This window comes from Gambusia affinis, linkage group LG03, assembly GCF_019740435.1.
Source record: "Gambusia affinis linkage group LG03, SWU_Gaff_1.0, whole genome shotgun sequence".
NCBI lineage: Eukaryota > Metazoa > Chordata > Actinopteri > Cyprinodontiformes > Poeciliidae > Gambusia > Gambusia affinis.
The window spans coordinates 15,646,044-15,672,495 of NC_057870.1; the positions used below are offsets into that span (position 1 = coordinate 15,646,044).

The window sequence follows — 26,452 nt, forward strand, 5'->3', positions numbered from 1 at the left end:
GTTGCGGTAAAACTGGAGCATGCGCAGTAGAGCGGATGTGATTGCTTGCAGCTGGTAAATTTACAGGCGTTTGGAGACCATCAGGCAAGTTTAACTGGAAAGTTTTGATTGAACGATTTTTGTTCCATTTATTCCTTTAAAGTTCTTTGTATAAAAGTAAAAGAAATTGTGTGTATTTATCAGAACTTAGAAACAAAATTATTAAGCTTCGACCCCGTTCTTGTCAACAGATGAAGCACAGCTGATGAGTAAGTTCTGAATATTTCAATATCAGAAACAACATGTTGTGTTGGATCAGTCGAGGAGGAGATGTTGAGAAGTCATTCAGAAATTTAGACCCGCAAACTCGCAGAGTTTCATGTGATTCAGCTCAGTGGGAGGAAACGCGCTCAAAAGCTCCTCTGTAGTTGTCAAAGGCTGGTTTGTCCTGGACCCCACTGACTCAGTTTTCAACTATTCCTCATTTAATTTAAAGGTTAGGTGGATAGCAGAGCCTGAGAATCAAACCTAAAGGGTACTGTAATGCATTCACTTTATAGAAATATTTGTTTTAATAAATACATTGGTCAGATAGTTTCTGTTCAGAATTTTAATACATTTAAAGGAAATGTATTATTTTCAAGCTGTTTCAACTGCGTTCAGGCTTATGGTTCACAATAGTTTATTTCTTTAACCCAAATTATTAAAAAAATAGAGACGAGCCTTGAAAGTCACATAAAGTTGCTGAAGTGAAATTAAATTGTAATATGAACTACCGGCAACTGAAAACACAGAAATACTTAATACATTGTATACCCAAGACAAAAGTAGAGCAAAGTCGCAGCTCAAATTAGGATAATTTACCTGGTGACCATTCTACTGAATATGAGAAAATCATGTGTAATGTTATCTAAGTGCAGTATCTTTGAGACTTAGCAAACCGGCAACCTACAGAGAGATTTAGAAACACTCCATGGAAAGTCCCGTCTGTCACCACAGTCACAAATAACTGTGATTATTTGTAGCTGATTATCTATAACTGATTTATCAAAATAAAATCAAAACAAAAGCATAAATGTCCAATTAATTAAAGTATCAGATGAAAGAAAGGCCTTGCTAAACAAAATGTCAAAGATCACAATGTAAGCTATGAGCTGTTATTTTGCTGTGTTGATTTTCTTCTGTCGGTACAGGGACACTTTTTCTTAAAACATTTTTTACCTACATATAGAAAAACAAACAGTCAGGAAAAAAAGCCCCCAAAAAATAAATAAATATATATATATATATATATATATATATATATATATATATATATATATATATATATATATATATATATATATATATATGCATATATAAAATTGTTGGTGTGTTTGGGGACCCAGCAGGTCGTGGGAGAGTTTCAACAAGTGGAGCTGTGTTTACCCTCCTCCATTCCTCTGGATTTAACAATAGATGAGACCCTTTCACTTCTAAATATGAAACCCTTCCATGAAACACACAGTTTGTCTTTAAATGAAGGCATTTAAGTGGGGGTGGACATTTGTCGCAGTTTGTCCTACTTATAACTCCCAGAACCTCTATTTTGTTCTCAATCAGAGGACATTGTTCTGCCTGATGAGGGACTGTAATCTGGTTAATTTATGTGGAAGAGAGGAAGATGTGTAGTGGAGCAAGGAGGCGGGACTGTCACCAGAGCTGTTCACGTGTAATACTCCTCCTGATCTTGTAGAGCATGTAGAGAGACGAGGAGAGGACAGGCTGCTGGGTCAGATGTATTGCGGAGTTGTGATGCTGCTGGAGGCAGTCAGGAGCTGATGCAGCAGTGAACCCTGTCAGAAGAGCGTTTTTGGAGCATCTGGGATAAACCTGAAACAAACGCACATCCTGCTGTTGCCATGGGGGGCTCCCTCAGCCAGCACAGGAGAGCATCGCTCAGCTCTCTTAACAAGAAGGACAGCTTGTAAGAACAGACTTATTTTTTTTTTTAAATGTTTGTTTGTAAGACTGTGTACAAGCTTTGTGTTGGAGGCAAAGGTGACAGAAACCAAAAGAGCCTGAAAGGAAGGCTCTGGATTCATTCACTGAAGGCAAATTAGCCCATCCTGCCTTTCTGTTTACAATGTCAGCTGATTGGCTGATTTTAATACTGTTTAGCTATTCAAATCTCAGGGAAGTCAGAGGGTAAGACTGGGGAGTGGAAGGAAGGTTTTTGTTGTTATTAATAGCTGCACAATATATTTAACCCCAGTTGTCATCGTGCTGTCAGAGTATATTATCACACTTGTTTGGATGCAATGTTTAATATGATACACGATCTCAAATTGTTAAATGTTGATATTATGAGATGGACTCCAACAGCCCTTATGATATTTGGTTTTAAGATAGTAAAGCTCAGAGTGGTGAAAATGTTTTATAAAGGAAACAAAGGGTAAGAGAAGGTTTTGCTAATTGAAATCGTCATTATACTGTTGAGCTACAATTTTGCAGTTGCATATGTTTCTGATATTGTGCCTCTCTGCTGTTAATTATGCATCCACGACCCAAATTTAACAGGAGTGTGTTTATGAATTCATCCATGGAGTTTATACCTCTGCTGAGTCTTATTTAATTCATGTGTAAGGTCTTTGTGACAGACCAAAAAAGTGAGTAAAGAATGTTTCAATCCTGAGGCATCTGACAGAGCACAAACATAAACCATTCTTCCTTTTTCTTCACCCCGCTAATCTTCTCAGTGCTTTTACTTTATCCTCTCAGTCATGTTTTTCATTACTGCTCCCAGGAGCCTCTTGAAGTGGATCTCTTTTTCGCGACGCACATGAAAGTCTGAGCTGTTCTATATTTAGACACTTGTTACTTTAATTTCTCAATAGTTCCAGTCGTGAAGGACAGGAGTTGGGATAAGATGTGAAAACCCTTGCTGGGATGTTTTTGAGGTGGCTTTTAGAGCTACAGTGTGGACAAAGAAAGAGAAGACAGATGACCACTTTAGAAAGTGAACAGAAAGAGAACCAGATAAGGGAATACTGAAGCAAACCTTTTAAAATAAAGGATCTCTATCTTCTGCATCCATCTGTGTTGGTGTTAGGTCAGGAGGGAGCTGGCGTCTTCCCTATGGGGAAAACCCCACGACCAGCGCAAAAGCTCTGCAGCTCTCATCTTTTGCACTAATTTTAGTCAGCTTCATCCTCCCCCTTCTGTTTTATTTTTTATTTTTTTTACATCTTAACTGGAGCAGTCGTGGTTGTTCTGCTCTCTAGAAGCCCAGAGCACTGGCACAATCACCCAGCTGGAAGCAGTCTGACCTGCATTTGAAGCTATTCTCAGTGGTAATAAATACAGCAGTGAAAACAAGGTTTGGTAATGTCATTGTTTTCTATGTAGCTATATTTGTAAAAGTTGATGATTCAAAAACCTATTGCGTAAAAAGCTGACTGACTCAGTGAATTGGTATGTTTAGAAGAAGGAAATGATCCACAAAATGGGGGTTGAAAGTTGAGCCTTGATTAAGATTTACTGCAGAAGAGTAGATTGAGAATATCTGTTCAAATAATATTGAAATTAAGAAGATGGAGGATAACTTGCATCACTGTACATCATCTCAAACACCAAGACATTTGGAGATAGTACCACCATGGTGTGGGATTTTCCTACCATTTGGCAGATTTCATAAAGATCAGGCGATGACAAATGCAATAATTTTTTACTGAGACATTCTTTAAGAACAATCTGAGAATTAATGAAGTATTATTAGAATATTATGTCCAAAATTGATCCAGGGAAAAACCCACAACTGTTTCCAGAAAGACATTTTGTGAAGACAGTTTACAAACTGTGCATATAGGGGATGTCAATACAAAAAAAGCTTTAAGCAATACAATACATTTTTGGTGACCATGTAAATTCATATTTCCTGAGCCATTTCACTTCTTTACACAAAACACAATTTTTTTTATTTAATTTTTTTACCTGTAGATTATTTGAGTCGTTTATGACTTCCAGTGGGAATTGTATGCTAGTAATCACATCAGAAATATATTTTGAAAAAAACATGGATGCGTTTAATACCTATATATCCTGTGTATATAAAAATATATCAGGGCAAAGATGAGAGAAAACATAACATTTTTTGAAGAATCATAATTCAAGACATACTGCCTCTGAAAAGCTGTCATGCATGATAGTGAAACTCATAAAATAATACCAGAAGGGGTTCTCACCAGTCTTGACTGGATGAATAAAAATTTGACTGTCTCTCTATTTATTGGAACCTCTTTAAAAAAAAAAAATTCTCATTCAGTGTTTTTTACAGTACGTTTTGTCAGTTTTTCTAGTTAGATTTTAAGATTTTGGGAAAGTTTTCCATCTGTCTTAATTATATACTGATTATAGAATAACATTTTAGCCCAATTGTAGTAAGTTTAATTTGAAACAGGTCATACAGCTTAAGAAAATGCCGCAATCTTAATCTAAGAAATTGTGAAATTTGAAACAAATGTCTCTTTTGAGTATATTTGGCTTTTTTAGTTTGTTACACATGTCGGTCCTATAAACTCACCCAAACGGTGTATAACGTGCATATTTTGTTGTGTGGGAACTGTGTGATCTTCAGCTCCATTCATAACTAAGAACAATAGCTCGGCTGGTGTCTGTCCATTACTCTCTGGGGTTAAGCCCTCCTCTTGTCTCATTCTTTCTCTTTGTTTGTGTGTGTGTGTGTGTGTGTGTGTGTGTGTGTGTGTGTGTGTGTGTGTGTGTGTGTGTGTGTGTCACAGTCAGTTGAGTGATTCAGCTGCTATACCATTGTGAGCACCATGACTCCACTTAGTTTCCACGCTGGTTTTCTACACTAATTGCAGATCAGTTGAGCGTCCTTCACAGAAGATGAGATCAGGAAATGCCAGCCTCTCTGCTTATTTTATTTCTGCTTTACTCTGGATAACACCGTGCTGAATTTAAACAGAGGAACATCAGCTGCTCCAGTTTCTCCCTGTAGTCCCTTTATGGGTGTTTTCATAGATTAGCACACTCATGACTCACTCCTCATTGTTGCCATGGTGATAAGGTTTGTCATTTATGTTTAAGCTCATGTTTTTCACACATGCAGCTTGTCCACTTCCTCTCCTCACATCGCTCTGTATTTCTAAATGGATAAACTAGGCCACTGCAGTTTCTCTAGTTGCTTGTATGCAAAATGCACAACCAATATTTCCCAGCAGGTGGCGCCAAATTGTCATCAATCTGACGCTAGTCTTGGCTTGGCAGGTTTATTTGCATAGCAACATTATTTCATAAAGTAATCCAACGTGCTTAACATGAAAACAAAAAGATATTTAAAGAAACATTTTATTTATAATAGTGGTATGGGCATAGGTTCATAATGAGTCATCTCTGTTTTTCTATTTTTTTAACTTTAGACATATCTGTCCAAAAAAAACCTTTTTTCAGAAATCCTGGTCTTAATCTGCACTCTCTGTGGTAAACCTCAGTCCAGACTTTGTGTTTTTATGTACTTTCATATCAGCAATAGCAAGATGCTGCCGTAGCTCACATGAGAAGATTTTGTGGTTTTCTTTTAGCACATTGCAGTCTGCTCTCAGTGACAGCCACTCCTGCGTATATTAGGAGTTGTTTGAGTATCCTCTCCTTGAAAGTAATTATCTGTAACTGACATTTTTTAGACCATTTTAGACCTTTTACCATAATCAGTACCAGAATCATCACAATATTGTTTATGAAGGCCTATAAGGTGTATGAAGTGTATATTAGATTTAGTTCAATGCAACTCTATATTTCCTGTTCAAGCATAATTTTAACACAATTAAAAATATGCAAGCTCCATAAAAAGCTCACATTATTGGTAGAAAGTAGCTGAAAAGTAAAATGTATAGTGCATATAATAAATGACAGAAATTATATTAAAGGAAGGACTATACATCTGAAGATACAGATTATGGTTTCAATTTGGATTTGAAGTTAAGTTGTCATGTAGAGAAGCAGTGAGAGATGAGTTTAAGTATTTGCTTAGCTAACAAGACTGTGACATTGAATTTATTTGCCGTTATTATTTATGGGGAGATCTCTGTAACAGGTTTTGTATGCATATGTCTGATCTATGCATCTTATCGTCATGTACTGCCAGCATCATACTAAGAGCTCATAGTGGCCCCCATCGAAATTTGAGATTAATGAATGACCTTAGACAGCTCAGAGGAGACATCAGGTCTATGATGGTAGTGTTTTGTGAACAAGGGTACGGAGACCCAATATAGTTAAAATAATATTAGTTGAATTATTCAATTAATGCCACTTCAAGCATTTAACATGCTGATGTGAGTGAATCTGTAGAAGTGCATACAGAACATCTACACAACATAGCATGAGATTGAGTGGCATTTTCAGCACATTAGAGCAACATTAGAGTTGCATTTACATAGACATTTTATAGCATTGACACATATATGTGGAATATTATGTATCACGTTTCTAGGTTTGGCATGTCCAAATATCTGGAGCAGCATGGCAGACACAGTAACAGATGTTTAAAGACATGATGCTGATGTTTTAGTTGTTGCTGTGCATCTCTTGATATGAAGTAGTGCAACTGGAGGCTTTCCATGGGTGGAGGTGATCTGTGTGTATATACTATCTCTACATAAATACATGACACAAACATTTTCATACCAATCCAGAGGTAAAGATTAATGATTGTAAATACCTGATTTAGTGATTGATAGGTTTCTTACATGTATGGTGAGATTTTGTCCAACAGAGGGACTGGCTTTATTGTATAAAGGTGATTTAAAAAAAAAAAAAAGTCCATGTAGTCTTTCATTAAATAAAGTCTATATCTTTTAAAGTTACCTTTAGCTACACCGGACGCTTACTGACATACCTCTGTTAATCCTTTTTAAGTATGCAGAGTTTAGTAATTATTGCATCAGGTATCTAATTTCCTCTGTTGTGGCCTGCAGACACGATTGCCACGTCTGGTTTTATTCTTGGCTCATAAACAACACATGCTGCCATCAGTCAGAAGCTAATTGAGGAATAGACATCTACATTCCTACTGGATTAACAGACCACAAACACATCGGTTTCATGGGGCGAAGTCTATTTAAGGAATATGTTTTGTTTGTCTGCTGTATTTTAACCTGTATGCGGACCAAGGTAGTAGCTGTAGTTTATCTATGTCCGTCTGTCTGAAGGCATGTGTGGGTTGCGCTACTGATGCTGTATCTGTGGTTGCAAGCGATTACATAAGAGCAGACTAATTTCCACAGTTATTTCTCTGCTCTGTTTTTCTGTATTTTAACTCTGTCAATAGGAGTAATGAGTATTTTTGTTTCATTTTTAAATGTTAAGAAATCACATGTTGTTGACGTGCCTGGCCAGAAGCCAGTGCCTTATTGTGTAACAGGTTAAATGGATGTCTGTGTGCCTCCAGGCTGTCACCGGTTTGTCTTCTTATGTGTTTTGACTGACAGAAGGAAACTGAAGGGAAAAAGAAGACAATGCAAGGAATGCAAAACAAATGTTTGAGACTAATCTTAACAAACCTCTAGACATTTTCTTTATCTTTTAGTTTTTATTTTTCATAAAAATGCCTCCATTGTTTCTGTGCCGTGATTATTTTCTGTACAGTTTTTTTTTTCATTCTTTAAAAGACTGAACAGAGCCTCTTTCTCTGCGCTCACCAGTGTGAAACATTATGTGCGGGTTTCTGAGATCATCCTCTTTTCTCTCTCTGCTCTTGTTTGTGTGGAGCAGAGTGTGGTAACATGTCTTCATGTGTGGGAATTATGCAAAAGAAAACATAAAATAAAAAGGAAAGTGCCTCCTTCTCCTGATCTTTCCATCTTTTCACAGTGGCTAAATCCTCTGCCTGTTATTGGATTAGTCACGGTCCATGTTTTCGCTTTCAGAAAATGCATCTCATCTAGCCTAGATCCTCTGTGTGAGTCTGAGGGAAGAGTTGTGTAGAGTTACATAAGCTTCTGATGAATAAACACAGAGAAAGACGTGTGTGTGTGTGTTCAGTGATGAGAGCATTTAATTAAAACCCTATTCTTCCAAGGGGATTTGCTGCTGCATCGTTGAATCTGTATCTGGGTTTATTTTATTGATCCGTCTGTTGTCTGGCCTGGATATTTTCAGTGAACAATAGAGCCTCAGTTACTTTAATTGCACTTCAGGGCTTTGCCAGCTCATGTGAGTTCAGTGGGAACAGTTTCTGTCTCGGCAATACTTTTTTTCACTTTTTCATGTTCATCCTGAGAAAAGAGGCTTAATTGCCTGCGTTTAGCTAAGCTGTCAGTCATATCTGTTGCTGGGTAAACGAGCTATTAACGTCTTGGATTGCATCTTGATTACCCTATCGGATCTCAGAGAGAACAGTGTGTGAGGAACATTCAGGGTTGACAAAAAGTTTGGAAGAAACTTTAGCAACAAAAGGGTGAAGATATAAAAGGCACAAGTAAATAAAAATACGGTTGAGAGGTTTGGATCCTCTTGAAACATGCATGAATGTAGGGTGGCCAATATAGTAAAAATATTACGCGGTTTTTTTTTTACTATAAAATGATGTTGATAAAATCTCAATTTTAAAAAAAACACAAACTTATTTCACATTTGGAAATGTTGCCAACTAGTGTCAAGGACACCTCAGCACCTTAAGCCTTAAACATTTTTCTTTCTCTTTAGAGGAACAATGAAAGGTTCCTCTTGCTGTTATAGGAAACATTTTATGAACGGAAAGGAAATGGGGGATAATAAAACTAATACCTCTGCACAGCAGCAGCAGACAGAAACGGCTTTACATGCAGCAACTTGTAAAGCTGTTGCTCCAGGAGTGTAAAAGTCTACACACCTCCTGTTAAGATGGCAGGTTTTTTGGTGAATCATTTCAAAAAATTTTTCTACCTATAATGCAATATAGATCCCATACAGCTGAACTGGCTAACTAATAAACCTGTTTTCAATTAAAATTAAAAAAGGTGCAATAACCTTATAGCACTAGTAGGAACAACCTTGAACTTAAAGCACCTTTTGATTAAATTTTAGCTTGCTGTCTCATTTAGTATGAGACTGTCACCATCATCCCTCATTTTGACTTGGTAATATTTGCCCAACTCCCAAAAAACATCAGTCATATTGACCATGTGAGAAAATCTCACATTCACTGCAGATGTTTAGTTTAGATCAAGCCAGTCCAAAGCTTTAATTTTAATTTTACTCTCAAGGTCATCCTTTTGTTGATTTGGATGCATTTTTACATTTTATTTTACATCCTTTTTTCTTTTGAAAAAGTGAAAGTGAAAAAAGGTACTGTAAATTCCCCAGTTTCCATATGTGGGATTTTTAACACATCCAGGTTTTGTTGATAACCCTTTTTTTTCATCGTAACAATCTTAAAGAGCTTATTCTGTGTCAAAGAGACAAAGTTGAAGCATAAAATGAGAGGATATGTGGGGTTTTGTCAAATATATACCATTTCTCCTAATGTGAATGACATTTTATTGTTCAGTTTAAATAGCTGATGTAGCCACGATGTGACTAAACTTAGATTTACAGCTTATTATCAAATAGTTGAAAACCTTGAGTTGAACCAGTGACCCAGCTTTTGACAACGTTGTTTATCTGGTTGTTTGAAAAAAAAGAAGCCATCCTAATTTATATAACCTAAACAAGGTGGATATGTAAATGTGGCATTTCCTTCCCACCATAATGTTTTTCCCCCACCTGATCCCCAAAGCACAAACATATTTGATATTCTCTCTAACCAAGACAAAACCGACTAATCCTATGTTGTAAAACAGAAATGTACTTCTCCTTTTCCTCTCTTCCTGACTCCAACTTTCAAAAATCCCGGACAGCATCACAGAGGGAGAGAGCCAGTCAGCAGACCTGTAGGAGCAGCAGAGCGAGCCGATGCGTTTTAATCAGCTGGTCGCTCACCCAGACGAAGAGGCTGCTGGGAGGAAGAAGGAGGGGAGCAGAAAGGGCGAGGGGGAGTGACTACTGATGCTCCGGCTGCAATTTTCAGAGCGTGAGTCAGTGCTGTGCAGAGAGCAGAGCCGCAAACAGAAGCAGCTGCAGCACAGACGAACACGTTTCTCTCGCACGAGCGTCAACAGGACAGAAGAGCAGGATGGGTAGACAGAGAAACTGACTAAGAAGAGGAAGTGAGGTTGACACAGAAAATACGTTGGTAGATCAAGAGCTTCTTGTAGTCAATAGTAAAAGTGTGATTTAAACTTTAGAAAATCACAGAGTTGACTCACCCAGAGAAAAGACAAGTTTACAATTCTTATCTCAGACGTGGGGTTGGAAGTGCTGCACAGATGTCCTGGTTGTCTCCAGTCCAGTGGGCCAAGTGGACATGGTCGGCAGTGACTGGAGGTGCAGGAGACAATGGACAACATACAGAAAGGGATGACAAAGAAGACAAGTAAGATATTTTGTGTTTGTGTGTGTGTGTGTGTGTGTGCGTGAACAGATGGATATGGATTGTGACTGTGGATGCTGTGATGGCAGCAGATTCTCCTGAGTCATACAGACTGTTTGTAGATCGTCAGACCAACGGTCCCATCCTGTCGTTTATTCTCTGATTCTCTGTCTGTCATCATCTCAAAGCACATATTAAGTCAAAATAGCTTTGTTGTATTAAGAGGAGATGATTTTTATGCACCACCCTGTTCTTTCAAACACAGAGGATGTAATTAAGCCTGTTTTGTGTGTGGCCGTTTGGCAATGGTTGCTGAAAAGTAGGGGATTAAAAAGCAACACTTTTCAAAGCTTTAGATACTTTTCATTTCCCTTCCTTTTCTAGTTTCTTAGTAACCACTCAGATCTCGAGCCACTAAGGCTGTCAGCAGGACAGGAATCTCAGGCTGTGTGTGGGAGTGCAGGGTTTATATTTGTATTAAATTGGTGTTAAGTGTGTGTCTATGGGAGCTGGTTTCCAGAGATGGTTTGGTCCTGGGTGCTGGCACTGTGAACTCTTCTTTGTGCTGTTTTTCATTAGAGTGCGGACGTTTTGATGTGCTTTCAAGTGGTTAGGAATACACACGAGCACACACACGCCTACACACACCTACTCACACACACACACACACACACACACATGCACCCTGTGTTGATGCCTCTCCCCATTCTCTTCGTGTCTCTGTTTGGGAATAAATCAGAGATGGGTGTCCAGGCAGCCCAGATTGGAGGCCAAAAACTGTGAGTGTTTGTGGGACACAGTTACTGAGGAGCAAAGGATGCAGGTGGCCCAGCTTGGCCCTACATCCTCTTCTCTCCTTCCTCTGACGTCCTTTAAAGTAAAAGGAGCTTGTTTGTTTTGACCTGTGAAAGCCACTGTGTTCAAGTCTCTTCAAGAAAATAGATCCTGGAAAGCTGATGACTGTTGTCATGATTATCTGGAAACACAGACGGTACCCTTCAAAGGTATTCATATCCCATGAATACATAGACATATATATATATATATATAATCACAAACTTCAGTGCGTTTTACTGGTATTTCAGGCAGTGGACTAACAGATAGTCATCATGCATAACTGTGAACTGGAAGGAAAATGACATGGGTTTTCAAATGTTATTACATTTACTAATCACTAAACAGGGTCCACGTATATTCAATTTATCCGCAACAACAAGCAATTAGAGAACAAGGCAGCATCATGAACACCAAGGAACACAGCAGGTAGATCAGGGCTGTTGAGAAATTTTAAAGCAGGGTTAATTTATTAAACGATATCCTCACAGAGCACTGGTCAATTTATCTTGTGAAAAGAAAAGGAATAGCACAACTGCAAACCTACCAAGATATGGCTACCCAACTTAAATGGCAGACATAAAATTAGAGAAGCAGGCCAGGAACCTGTGGTAGATTTGGGAGAGCTGCATAGATTTACAGCTCAGGTTGAAGGATCTGTTGATAGGATAACTTGGTAGTGGATTCTACCAATCTTCTCTTTATAGAAGAGTGGCTGAAAAAGCAATAGAAGAAGTCTAGCAGGTTTCCCATAGGTCATGAAGAGCAAACAGGAACCGTGAAGGTGTTTTCTTTAAATGTGACTAGAACTGAACTTTTTGGCCTACATCCAAAGTGCTGTGTGTGGCAAACAATCTGACACTGCACATCTGAACACACCATCTTCAAAATGAACAATGGTGATGGTGTAGTGTTGTGCTACGGGAAAGCATTTTTTCACCAAAAAAACAAAGCCAAGGTTTTTCTTCCAGCAGGACCTTAAACGTAGAGCCAGGACAGTAATAAAATGGTTTCAATCAAAGCACACTGGCGGCTTCAGTTCAATAAAGAATTTGGACATCTAGAGTTTGGGGTTTTTGCCAATTCCTCCTAGTAGCTGAAACTAAACTGGATTGAGAGCCTCTTTGAACATTCATTTTCAAGTCTTGTCTCAAAGTTTTTGTTACTTTTCTAATTACAACAAAAGACTTTCAGCTGTAAGTCTTTCGATGCCAATTATTGTTGTACAATAACTGACTGAATACAAATTTATTCCATATAAAGACTTTTATTTTATTTCTTAAATTAAGATGTGAATACCTACGCAAGGTAGTCAACAATGTGTGTAAATAAGCAAAAAAAAAGTGCATAACAAATCTTCTCTTGTTGCTTTGTTCAAGTTTCAGTTTAGTTTTCTTTTCTAGGTTCTGTTTGTGCTTCTCTGTTATTTTATTAAAAACTGTTATTTTTTTATTTCATCAAAATAAAAATAATAACAGTTCTTTTATTTTCACCTGCAGTTCAGACTCTGAAGGCGCCTTCGAGACTCCAGAAGCTGAGTCTCCAGTTGCTGTGAACCTACTGAGTCAACTGGACAACTCAAATAACACAGGTGAGACTTCAGAGCAGATGGCAAGATAGTGCTACAATGTAGGTCACTCGACTTAAATATTACCAGATATCGGTAATGTTTAACTAGTGATCTTGAAATCCTGATGGTTTTATCTTATATGTCTTCTTTGACTGTATGTTTAAATGCAATACTTGCTTTTACCATATCTGCCATGAACAATATCTGACATGGAGTCAGGCTTCACAAAAGGAACAGAAAAAGTAAAGGTTTTTCATAACATATTTAGGCATTGTTTTATTATACTTGTGCATTTCATTTATAGTGGGCAAAGTATCGGTATCGTGCCCACTGTTTACAACAGTAATATGACTTTAGGACAGCAGATAACATGGTATCACAGACCTACATATTTCTGTATGTGAGCCAGCTGTCAACCTACTTTCAGCTTCAGTCTGCAGCCTTTTTGTTTATGTTTTGCTGAAAACCCTGATTTGGGTTAATCTGTGCAGATTTATTACTGCAGAAGTATCACTGAGGAGCATGCTTGAATGCTTGGAAGAGGGATTTATTATTGCAGTAATGGTTTCCTGGAGTACACACTTAATACATCACTGCTGGCTCCTGTCAAAAACAGGATCCTAATTGTATCATCAAATCAGAATCATCAAAACCTTTGATGTTTGTGCTGATTGGTCAGATGGAAGTTGAGATAAATTAATGTCACAATTTTCACCATTTGTGTTTTTAGTAAAACGTTTATTCCATCATACTTAATCCAGCAATTCAGGGTTTGTTAAGAGAAGAGATTTCACTAACAAACTCATTCCATTTCATTTTATCAGACAAAGCTGGATGAATACAATTGCATGCCATATACTTCAGATTTTTATTTGCAAAAAGCATGTAATTTTTTTAAATATATTTAGTTATGCACTGATTTATGTTGGTCTATCACATTCATTACCACAAAATATTAAAAAGTTGTGACCAAAGGTTGGCAAAATATGCATTTGGCAACATTGAGAAGAATGTTACCAAAGACTGAAGTGCTATGAATGTTTCAGATACTATCATTAGATTCAGATTGCTGGATTGAGTCTCCCTGCAGAAGATAGTCAGACTCAACAAAAGTGATTGAACACAACATACTTAAAGTGACAGGAAAGTTTAAATTTAGAACAAGTGACATTGTTATTGCAATATTAAAAAAGCTTCATATCCTATAATTTCTTTAATTGTACAGCTCTATTTTATATCCAGAAAGGCTGTTATGAAGTGTGATCTTAAATAAAGATCATACAGTATTTGTGACGGTTCACAAAGAAATTTTAACCTTTTAAAGAACATTTCTTCCTTTGTCGTCTTTCGTGTGAATTTACTTGTGCATCAGCAATAATTTCACTTGAAACCTGGTGCTGTTTACTACCACTTTAGAAGCAATGTGCTATATACTTCATTAAGCAAAGTTTTACAGGTCCAGAGTAGTGTTTATGAACGCTGTTAAAAGTTGGAAATGAGCTCTCTGTTGGTTAAGCCTTTATAAAAAAAAATAGCTTGCAGCTGAGTCCTGCTTTTCCAAACAGGCTCCCTAGTTTCCACTCCCTTCTCCTCCTCTTCTGCTTTTACTGCCCAGCTTTCACCCACACAGGCACAAGTAGCACCCGTTGCTGTGGTAACGGATAATCCAGACTTCAGTCCAACCACAGATATGAATATAATATTGTGCAGGGATATCAGCAGACACTGGGAGCAACGGGGTTTGACATCAGGCTCTTCTATCCGGGTTAGATCAGTTTCCGAGGTTTGAATCGCTGCTCATGGTAAAATTATGCCAATCTGAGACAGTAAATGTATCATTTCATGCTACACAACTCGCATGCTGAGCTCCTTTCATACATAAAAGATTGGCTCTGGAGAAATGGGCTCTACAGTTACAAGACACAAACAGTTCACTGTTTATGGGAACAACCACTTGAACATGACACGTCTCTGAACGGTGGCAGAGCAGAAACCTGAGCTGGCTTTGTATCTACTTGTGTCTCTGACACTCTTACTTCCCCCTCTGCTGTCTTTTCCTCTTTTTCACAGAGTTGTGAAACGATAATAAAGCCTGATGTTGTTTGTGTTGCTGGGACACGTGATGGGTTGAACTCTTCATGACTGGGTGTGGTTTTCTACATCTGTTCCTCGTCTATAAAGGGTGTATTCGGTGTGAGGAACTACAGACATTTAGAGCTGAAGTTTGCATAAGCCGACTTCAACTCTTTGATTTAAAAAGAACATTGACATAATCTACCTTTTACACCTGTTGTACTTTCAGGTGTTATTCCGGGTTTGTATGTGATGGATCAGTTTAAAGTAGTGAATCATTTTGGAGTGGAAAGAAAAGATGAAAGAAAAAACTTCTAATAAATGTGGGAGGCATAATAACTGAGTTCCCCTTTAATGGTTATCATTTTTAATTGGTGTTGAGAGGAGCTTCTCCACAGCATGATGCTGCCACCACCACAATTCATTGGTAACTGCAGTTGCATGTACAACGTTTTGGTTTAAGGTTTTTAAACCACCTTTTCCCATCTGACTGCTGTCTGTTCTACTTGGTTTGTAGGAAACTTTGAGCTGGATTTTTTTATTATCCGTTTCTTCAGTGGATTTTTTTCTTGCCCATTTTTGTATTTCGTCTCTTTTTGTGCAGTGCAAGACCACTAATGGTCCTATTGATTTTTTTTAATCTCAGCTATGAAGCACTGCAGCTCCTCCAGAGTTACCATGGACCTCTTGAATCCTTTGCAAAACTATGTTCTTTTTGCCCAGCAAAATACTTGTTCCTACGTGTGCCATATAGTCTTTCCGCTTTCAGATGATTGGTTAAAATTTTCTCTGAGATGTTCAAAGCTAATAATTACTTCATAAACTCTCTGACCTGTCTGCTGTGTTTCTTGGCCTTAACTTCATTGATCTTCTCAAACCACTAAGACCTTCACAAAAAGCTAGAGTTACACTGAAAAAAGAAAAAGTAATAATGAATTGTTTTTCTTCTTCTTCAGAGTCATGCATAATTTTGTCCATCACATGAAATACAAAAAAAAAGTAACAGAGTTTAAGGCGCAGTTTAAGAAAACATGACAACAGTCCACATGTGGTGTAGAGAAGGATTAGGGTGTTGTTGTTGGTTTGTAATTGTTCGACGTTTACATTGTGTGGAGACGATTATTTTCAGCAACAGGAGTTCCTGTGTTTCAACAACACAGCCCAGCCCGCCGGGATGCTTAACGGGATGTGTGACGAGACAGGAAGTGGATTGTTCTGGGAGGAAGTCGGCAGATTTTAAGTAAACCCTTTGAAGGCTTAAACCCTAAATGGTAACATTACATAAAAGAAATGCATTCTAACAATGTAAGGGTTGAATATTATTGTAATTGGGTTGAATTGTGCCAATAGGTTACACACTTAACTGGTTGCTTGTAAATCATTTAGCTGCCACAGTGAGATATTTCAATTAGGATTTGGTGGGAACTAGAAAAGGAACAAAAGTTGTGTAGGTGGGGGTTAAAGTGGTAATGATGTAGACCTGCGATTAATGAATGACGAACAATCGACCCTGTGGCAGCAAGTTGACAACAAAAGGACATATCAAATGTTGTTTGGAACTTGTTTTGAGATTATATGGACTATCTAAATCCCAGTGAATGTTGCCATCATAATAACTGATATGATTTTATATATATTTTTCAAATCCATTTTACTTACAACAATGCTTAACACAAACGCCTAATTTTTCTCATCTCTTTTTACAAATAAAGTCTAGTAATGAAAACATTTTTAAAAAATCAAAGCAGTGGCGTCAGACTGCTGACATACAAAAACCTCAATTGAAACCATCAACGTCGCTAAGTTACTACAGATTTTGTGTAAATGGAACATCTGAGTTGCAGTATTTATGTAGCAGAATGTTTTTGACGCGTCCAAAAATGAATGGCAGCCTGGTGAACTGCGTCAGCGGTGTAGATCATTGATGCTGGAAAATATTTAGTTTGTAAATTTCCAGCAAATATTTATACACAGTTTAAGCACTTGGAAGATGTGCAACAGTTTTGCAGAGCAAAACAGCATTTTGTCAGATGAAGTGCTAGAAAGGAGTCATTGAAATGTGGTAAGTTTTTGTTGTAGTCATTTAATTTTTGCTATGTTCATATTGATTTATGCATGTTTTAGTAATCGTGCGGCTTCTTAAATCTTTTTAATCTAACCATTAATTACACTATTAAATGTTATACATAAAGGTTTTATGTGAACATTCTAGGATTCCTTCAAAGTTGCCTGAAATTTTGCAACCAAAAAATTGGCCAGATAATTTCTTTCTTAAATTCTTAATGGAATTTGCCTGTTTTCACTTAATAATGGCAATAAGAGTGGAAAAACATCTTTCAAAATCTCAACCAGGGTCTAAAATGATTTAGAAATCTAACCTCAAATGTATTATTTACTTAATAAAAGTTAAGATAGAAATTAATATGGTTTATTAATACAGAGTATGCCCCAAGCTCACTCTTTCACAGTTAAGTATATCTAATAAATACGGTTTATGACAGATGCGCCCAGATTCGTTTTTGCATATCTCTTTTCTTTCCCAACTAGTTTGTTCCCTTTTTTCCCCCCATAGTTCCTACTGATGGTTCAAACCACATTCAGGACAGATGCCATGATGTCCGCTCAGCTCCATCACAGCAGGTTGACTCCCTGAACAACCTTACCAGCTCCACACCTAACAAAGGCAGCTTTGATTTGGATCAAAACCTCAATTTGACCCTGGGCTCCAAAGCTGGCTCTGGAGAAGATCTGTCTCCATCCGGCCACCTTCCCCAGGGTGCAGCTGTCCGACCGCCATCTCTTCCTGTTCTCTCACCACTTAACAAACCGGATCCTTCAGAGGTGGACGACGAGGCTCCGTCGACTTCAGACTCCAGTCCAGACACAATTAGCCGTGATGAGTGCCTGGACCCCGATTTGCTGAATGGCAACGTGAGATCAGACCCTGTGAGCTCAAACACTAAACTGGCCTGTGAGACCAGCAACTCAATCATTAAGTAAGTAAAGGCCTGTGGCCCCTAGTGGTTATAGCTACACACATTCAACCCAGAGTTTAAGTGAGATCTGCAGCTAGTTTCTATAAATGGCTGTAAAGAGCTGCAGTGATTGCAAGCTGTTGTTCACATCTACCCTGAAATGATCAAAGTGTCGTTGTCGGTACGAACTATGTTGGCGTGTTGCGTGTCTAATGCAGGTTTAAGGCATGTCAGCTGTTTCTCCCCTGCATACAGCCTGACTCACTGCACTAAAATGGACCACTTTATGTTCAGGAAGTTTATTTTATATCATTCACACACACACCTGTGAAGCTCTGTTTACACATTCCATTTTGTATACAAACCTATATGTTTTGCTTCTACTTTTACTTCATTTTTGCTCAACCATTAAGCAGTCAAACTCTGCCCTCTTGTGGAAGATCTTACACAAGTATTTGTAATTAAGTATGTTGTGTATCTAATTAAACATTGCTATATATAGACATGCAATTTCTACTTGATGTGAACCAGTCTAATAAAACAATGGTGTATCCAAAAGTCAAAAGCTAAAAGTGTTATATGGAGTTTTAAAAATAGAAATATAATGAAGTATATAAATATATGAAGGGTATATAAAATAAAGGTATCTCTGCTACAAAATACAGTAAAACTCTCCAGGTTGTAAAATGGAGATATCAATAAATAAAATCTACCTTGAAGTTACAGGACATCTGACGTTTCCCAGTAACGCTCCGATTCTGATTCCAGTTTGTTTTCCTAAACATCAGGACCTCTGACCTCACCTTGTCTTTGTCCTAACCCCTGTCTCATCTTGTGTCTTTTCCTTCCTTTTCTTTGCTCAACATGTCATTCTGTTTCCCTTTCTCTTTGTGTGGCATCAGGACTGCTGAGCAAGTCCATTTCCTCTGTGTTCTGTTGTAAGTACTGCATAACTGTGTTGTGTGACTCCGGCTCTGCAGCTGACATAAACTCAGAATCTCAACTCAAAGGTGGAGGGAAAAAGACATGAGTACTTTTGCAGAGTGGAAAAATATCATGAGTTGAAGGAAACCCTCTAATCCACCAACATTTCATTATTCTGCTCTTTCTACTGCATAACTCAGCATTTTTTGGAAGAGCATGCCAGCTCAGCACACACAAAGAAAAGCCATGTGGTCTAGTAGTAAAGCTTTCTGTGTTTTTTTTTTGTTTTTTTTTCCTGTCTCTTCCTATTTTTCCATCTGTCCTCATTTAAATGCACTCAAAGCTGAAATGTGTTGTGCTGAAGCTGATGTTACTCTTTGTCATTTGTCCTCAGGAACACCTGCAAGCTAAAGCAAAACCAGCAGATGCAGAAGGATTTAAATGCACAGGTAAGCTCTGATAATAATGGTAATATGCCTTCTACACAATAAGTAAAAAAACAGGTTTATACAGAGAAAGCCAGCATGGTAATGAAGTTTAATGTTGTTTAAGGATGACCATCATGAGGGCCATGCTACAGATGAGGAGAAACTGGCGGGGACAGCTGGGACCAAACCAGAAAAGGAGCAAAACTGTGAGTAAAATGATGGCATATAGTTTAGAGTAATATTAACTCAAATGAAGGACAATTATATATTCATTATTTTAGATCAATATGCACTACCTGACCCGTGGGTAAACAACAGTCATGGTCAGGCAGTCACATTAAATGTCGTTTCCTTTTCTGTTGCAAACACAGGCCTGTTTAATTATTAATTGTACATGGGAAATGTGAAGAATTACAATGTGGTGAGTAATTGGGACAGAGCTGTTACTAGCCTATGTTCAGAACATGACAGCTGTTTTCTGACATGCAGTTCAGTTTCTACTGAACGTTGTGAGTTTTATGTGACTTTAGTTCATAGTTCATTCTCAGGAAAAATTGTCAATCAAGAACAATTTTTCCTGAAGCAGATGTTCATGAAAATGAATCATTTACATGTGCATCAGAGAGTCTTCTGGAAGTTTATTTATTTCAGTTAAAAATATACAACTCCTATTTTATGAGTTTACTACATAGAGATATATTCCAAGTGATTGTTTGTTAAATTTGGCTGTAGTGGCTTAAAGCTAATAAACACCCAATAAATCACCTAATAAATTTTACAAAATTAGAATATTACTAAAGATAAATAGTTTTTTTTCCCACAATAGAAATCTGTGTAGTGGCCTATACACATGAATGGGGAAGAAAGGCTGATATTATATTCTAGTGGGACCTGGGTAGAACTCACAGTGCCAATACATGCTTTAATCATCATCATTAATTATTTATCTCTGCAGTCTGCCATCAAATTAGCCTCACGTCAACTCATTATTGAGACAAAGAAACAACTATACAGATACGACCTGAAGACTGCTATGAAACCAACTTGGGATTCCTCAGCAGATACACAAGCCGATTATCTCGTTGCCATGCTGAATTGATGTAGTAATTTAAGCAAAATGAGCCCCAACCCAGTACTGAATGGATTAGTTATTTATTAAAATTAAGTTTTAGGGGTCATTAAGGGTATATAGCAGTAAAACATTCAAATCCTTGAAATATAATTCATGGATTCGTTCAGATTAAATGTCACTCTGAAATTTTTTTGGCCTAAGAATTTATTTTGCTGCCACCTGCTGGTCATGTTGCTTCACAGTGCTGTAGCATATTTATAGGACCTTTGACCCCAAAGGCTTTCTTCTCTCTCTTTCACAGACCAGGAATGCAATTTGACATCCAAACCAGATGAGTCAGGCTGCTGTTCTGTGGTGAGACTCTGTCTCTTTTAACCTGGTATATTTTCTTCTTTCTAAAACTTGGCGTCAGCTTTTGGTTTGCTCATCAATGGCATGTCAATCTGTCACTGAAAATTGGATGAATGTTTATACATAAACTTCAAACTGCAGTTCTGCCACTAGGTGGGGTGTTTTATCTGTTCAAATGAAGGGAATGACAAAGTACAGCCGGTGACGCTTTCATCTGCATCTGATTCTTCACATGCAGCTGAAATATGAGACACTAACACAGTAATTTAAAATAAAATATAGCAAAATTGCTCATTTTGTTTTGAATTAAAGAAACAATTGATTAGGTGACAGCCAAGGACGTTGCATTGTAAGATGCAATATGACGACAGTATTGAGGTGTAGGGCAGCACAAGGTGCTTAGTGCCTGCCACTGTGTTAGTTAGTCTTCTCAGGTGACACATGGATTAAGATTATCACCCTCAAGATTAGCCTATGACTGTCATAATCCAGCAAAGGACAGAACGAGAGTGTGGAGAGGCATGGTTGGAGCAGGGAGGGTGTGAGAACATTGACCCAAAGATGAGAGTGATATATGCTGAATGATAAGCTTCAGGAGAAGATCAGGTTATTCAAATATTACAATATGATGCCAAAAGGAACAAGCATAATTTAGTGTGTTTTAGGAAATCTTTTCCAATCTTGACAGGTTTAGTGTAGAAAAGCATGAATCAAAAGTTTATCTCTAATTTCACCAATATTTGTAACCTCTTAATAAAATTTTTTTGCTGTTCTGAATAAATATAACATTTTATATTCTTACAAAAATGTTTAATGGTGTAAAACATTGCTTTATCAAAATTAGACTAATCACACACACCCATGTCTCCTACAAATGTAGCAAAATCTGCCACATTATGGCGAATAATTAGTGCTTTGAACTTTTTTTTGCTATCAGTAATTAGCTACCCATCAGTCTAAACAAGTCTTCTCTGTTTACAGATTCTCACCTGCTAACATTTGCTAACAAAACATGCTGCATTAAAGATGCAATTTGACTGCTGGAAGAAAGTGAAGCAAATTTGCAGTTAAACATTCAGCTACCTGTATTTGTTGAAGCACCTAAATGAACCATTAGCATGACTATGTGGAAAATGGTTTCCCTTCTGGAAGCTTCTTATTGCTTTCATGCCTCCTCCAGCCTAATTTTTCCATTACTTACCGACTCTGAAAGCAGCTAACCAAGTCTTCTTCCTGTAGTGTCCACAGTGAAGGGTTTTTGTTAGTGGCACCTGGTAGTGATTAGGTTTGAGTTGGGTATTCACTGATCATAAACAAGATTAGATGTTGAGGTTTCAACCAGCTCACAGATGAAATCAGGAACTTGGCAAATTTTGTCATCAGATCATTTCTTGCTTCATCTCTAAGATTAGTTGCTGAAACTTTTGACAAGTTGGATGTTCAAAAAAAGAAAAAAAGATGGTGATGACTGATTTCCTTCTTGCCAGTATGAAGACACATGTGAGCTGAAGACATCAGAAGGAAGTGAGATGCAGAAAACGGGAAGTCAAGTCCTGGATTCCATCTGCATCAGTGAGGCCGAGAAACAAGCGGTCCTCACCCTCATCAGAGAAGAGGTAGGCTCTCATGTTGGACTTGGCTTCACTGGGTCACTCAGAGGTCACTGATGGAGGTTTTTACTCACAAACGGTCTCCTTTCAGATCATCACTAAGGAGGCTGAAACTAATGACTGGAAGAAGAAGTATGAGCAGTGCAAACAAGAAGTGGATGAGATGAGGTTAGAAAACATCCTGCTGTTGTCATGGGGATCAAACGTTCCAGATGAGGGTGGTCCTGTGTACCGCAAAAATGAAATTAGTCATTTTTATTGCACAACGATCTTATGCAGAGTTTTAGACAAACTTTTGAGTTGTATGTTGGTGTGTCTCATTTCAGAAAGATTGTTGCAGAGTATGAGAAGACAATAGCTCAGATGATTGGTGAGTTAAATTCACTGCAGGAAAACATTCAAACACTGAATTTATTCTAATTTGTGTAAACTCATCCTGTGAGTGCTCTGTTGGAATAAGAAAAGTCCGAATTGCAATGTGAAAAGTGTTTTATGTTGCATATCGCTATTGTGAGATAAAAAATAACCCATTTATGTGTTTCTTTAGAGGACGAGCAACGCAACAGTGTGAACTTCCAGAAGGCCTTGCATGCGGTGACGGTGGAGAAGGATGCTGCCCTGGCAGACCTGAACTCCGTGGAGCGTTCGCTGTCGGACATCTTTCGCCGCTATGAAAACATGAAAAGCACCCTGGAGGGCTTTAAAAAGGTGGGAAATTTGAGGACATCTTGTTGAAACGTCTTGTTTCCTAAGTACCCTGAAAATAGTTCATCAAGTGCTATGTTTCTAGTACTTGATGATTATGATGAATTGTATCTTGTGGTTAACAGCAGTGTTTGTACAACCAGCACAAGGCGTATGGTGAAAGATCTGACTCGAATAGTTGCAAATATTAACAGAAACCGCAGCAAAACTCTGTTAATTTTAAGAATAAGCTGTTATGTCTAAACCTTTTGCCACGAGGGCCAAAGTTGTAAAGTTTAGAGCAAATTGAGAGCAACTGAGGGTCATAAAATGTAATTGTTAAAAAAAACAAAAACAGAAAAATAGGCTTGTATATATGCTCAACAACATACTAAATATGTAGGATTTTAATGAAACAAAGTAGTCTAACTTTAGCTTTTACTGCTGCTGTTGTGACATTGGAAGGAAATATGTCGCAATTCAGAACACAGACAAAACACAAACGTTAAAATGAATATTAGAAAAAGCTGTGCAGATCTTCTGTTTTCCATCCGTCTTCTGTGTCTGCGCATGAATTGGTAAATGGCATTAAGTTTTATCTCTTCATGCAGAATGAAGAAGTGCTGAAGAAGTGTGCTCAGGACTACCTGGCCAGAGTCAAGCAGGAGGAGCAGAGATATCAGACACTGAAGCTGCATGCAGAGGAGAAACTAGACAAGTATGAAAAGTCTGGGCAACAGAAGAGTTTGGGAGAAAAACTTTATTTGGATAAAAATACCTATTATTTTTCTTCATTCTTGCAGGGCCAATGAGGAGATTGCTCAGGTGCGCACAAAGGCGAGCTCAGAAACAACAGCGCTGACCGCGAGCTTGAGGAAGGAGCAGATGAAGAACGAGTCTCTGGAACAAGCCCTGCTGCAGAAGGTATAACACTCATCATCTCCAGGCTGTGTACCAGGAAACGCATCATTCAGCACCATTTCCTGTCTGTGATTACTGGATAGTGTTTAATTACCTTCCTTCATGGTGTTCCTGCAGAATCAAGAAATCGAGGAGCTCACAAAGATCTGTGATGAGCTGATTGCCAAAATGGGAAAAATAGACTGAGAATTTGCTTGAGGCTAATCAGCCTGGATCGCCCCTCCAGTCCTGCAGAGATGCACTGTGCATGCCTCCAACCAAGAAGCAGCTTCCATACTGTGCCTGCCCTGCACCTAACAGACTGCTTATGTACAGATGTCTGAAATAACCTCTCGTAATTTGCATTTGCACTACTTGTGACCTGAACCTTCAATGCTCTCAGCATATTAATCACATGAGATCACTTTGTTTGCATTTTGCCCCTTTTGTAAGGTTATCTAGAGCTATCAAGTGTTTTTCCATCCTATCAGGGAACAACAGCTCTAGTGATATTTCCACTAAACTCCTACCAACTTCAAGTTTAATTCATCCCTGGTTTTTATTTTGAAAACACTTTCAACCTTCTGCTTAGACGAGCTTTAGAGAACAGATTTAATATAAATGGTTAACCAATTCAAATATATTTTCATAACAATTTCAAGTTATTTTTTTAGTTTATTTGTTTGGCCTGACAGAGTGTGAAAGTGAGTTATAACTCCTATGGTAACTCTGGAGGAACTGCAAAGGTCAACATTTCAGGTGGGCGAATCTGTCAACAGGACAGCTTTTAGTCATCCTCTCCACAAATCTGTCTGTTTTATAGTACTAATGCAGGAAGAAATCATGTCTTGTTTATAGTTATATGTGAATATAATGTAGATGACACGAAATCACGTGGACATAGTATTCGTTCACGCAAACAGCTGCGTAGAGGTAAACTAAACACTTCATGCCTACGAGTGGCGCATGATGTTGGCAGCATCATACTGTGGACATGCTTTTCATGAACATACAAGTTATTTTGTGCACATGCAGGCTGTTTATCACTTGCAAGGCCACATAAATAAACCTCTATGAATTGAGAAATTTTTCACTACCATCCTTCTATAACAGTGTGCAATTTATGGAGCTGTTCAGTCAAATCCACAAAACCATAACGCTTACTTTTTTTTTAACCTGGGCTATTTTCGAGTTGGGATATTATACAAATTGCAAATGCTGCTGCTTAAATATCATTACAGTCTGCTTTTTACAAAACCCCGTGGAGTAACCTGATGTCTTAGTGGAAGCTTTTGCCTGCTGTTCATGTGATTGTTGTCAGAGTTCTCGTTTATTTACATTTTTTCACAGTTTTGCAATTTTTTCCAACATGTTTTCTTTTATCGCAACTATAAGCACAATCTGTGTTCAGCACAGGGCTGTAATGATTAACTATAACAATTTATGGCTGCTTTTCACAATACAAAATTCATTTTACAACTAGTGCTTATGTTACGTGTGTTTTTTGTTCTCACTTGGTTTTTTTACATGAGATTTTTTTGTCCAGGACAAACTATTGACCTGCCCTTACAATGCAGGATATAATATGTTTAAAATCTTCTTATAAATCAGGTGGTTAAAGAGAGAGGCTGAACATTGAAGGAATTCCTTAGGGCTCATTATGTGGTTATTTAAAATCTATTAAAGTAAATATTCATTGTAAATTTGTGATGACTGTAAAGTTTACTAACATCACAAACCCAGATGTGTAAAGAGTACATATATATATTTGTGCCATTCTGATGTCATGTTGCCTCCTGTTACTGTTACTAGACAGTTTTGTTTTTGCCATATTATTTTGTAACTTCAGCCTTTGCTTGAATTGGATATAAATTTGTATCTGTAGCTCATAAATGACAATCTCACATCTGTGTTGAATCATTGTGAATAATGTGTACATTCTCCTGATTAAACATTAATATAGTTTGTTCTAGAATATTTTCTGTTTGATTATTACCATTCTTTATATGAGGATTCATTACTTTCTATATAAAATGGACTCGGCACCTTGTGTTAATTTGAAGACCAATTAACACCACAATGAGGAAAGGGATAAGGTTATGAAACTAAATTCCTTGCTTTGAACTTCTTAAAGATTTTTGTTCAATCTATGATCCACAAAATGGTAATGAAGTGTAAATTTGCCTACATCTGACTGTCCACCTATTAGGAAAACGGAATCGCAGAAGCAGCCAAGTTTAAAACAAATATTGTTAGATATTTACATAAAGGTTTGAAAACCATTGAATTTCCTTCGACTTCAGGTTTGGGCAATCCTGCTCCTTGAGGGCCGGTGTCCTGCTTATCTTGGATGTCTCCCTGGTCCAACAGACTTGAATCCAATAGCTGAAAGTGCTATCCTAAGTGCAGTCAAGTTCTCCAGAGTTCTGATAATGACGGCATTATTTGACTCAAGTGTGTTGAAGTAGAGACACATCTAAAAGTTGCAGGGGTTGCCCACTCCTGCATACTATATTGTGACGTCATTCTGTGAAACACGTTGCATCAATAAGCTTGGTAGTCAAGTTTATAGTTAGCCAATTTACTGATTAAATTCATGCTA

The 26,452-nt window shown here is 37.8% G+C and overlaps 1 protein-coding gene across 9 annotated transcripts; it reads left to right on the plus strand.

The window, feature by feature from the left end:
- On the plus strand, window positions 1-25,827 carry LOC122828733 (transforming acidic coiled-coil-containing protein 1-like). Of its 9 annotated transcripts, none has more exons than XM_044112562.1 (15): window positions 27-84; window positions 9,858-10,192; window positions 10,301-10,432; window positions 12,763-12,854; window positions 17,479-17,902; window positions 19,200-19,254; window positions 19,358-19,439; window positions 20,607-20,659; window positions 22,144-22,272; window positions 22,358-22,434; window positions 22,593-22,636; window positions 22,814-22,974; window positions 23,562-23,668; window positions 23,754-23,874; window positions 23,989-25,827. In XM_044112562.1, exons 3-15 carry the CDS (start codon window positions 10,326-10,328, stop codon window positions 24,055-24,057), a joined length of 1,521 nt encoding a protein of 506 aa, XP_043968497.1. In that variant the 5' UTR covers window positions 27-84; window positions 9,858-10,192; window positions 10,301-10,325; the 3' UTR covers window positions 24,058-25,827. The 9 variants fall into 9 exon arrangements, with proteins under 9 accessions (XP_043968496.1, XP_043968495.1, XP_043968497.1 ...); XM_044112563.1 differs by having other exon boundaries at window positions 54-84; window positions 9,858-10,030; XM_044112559.1 differs by lacking the exon at window positions 27-84 and adding an exon at window positions 103-248 and having other exon boundaries at window positions 9,858-10,030.
- Window positions 25,828-26,452: the final 625 nt, after the last annotated feature.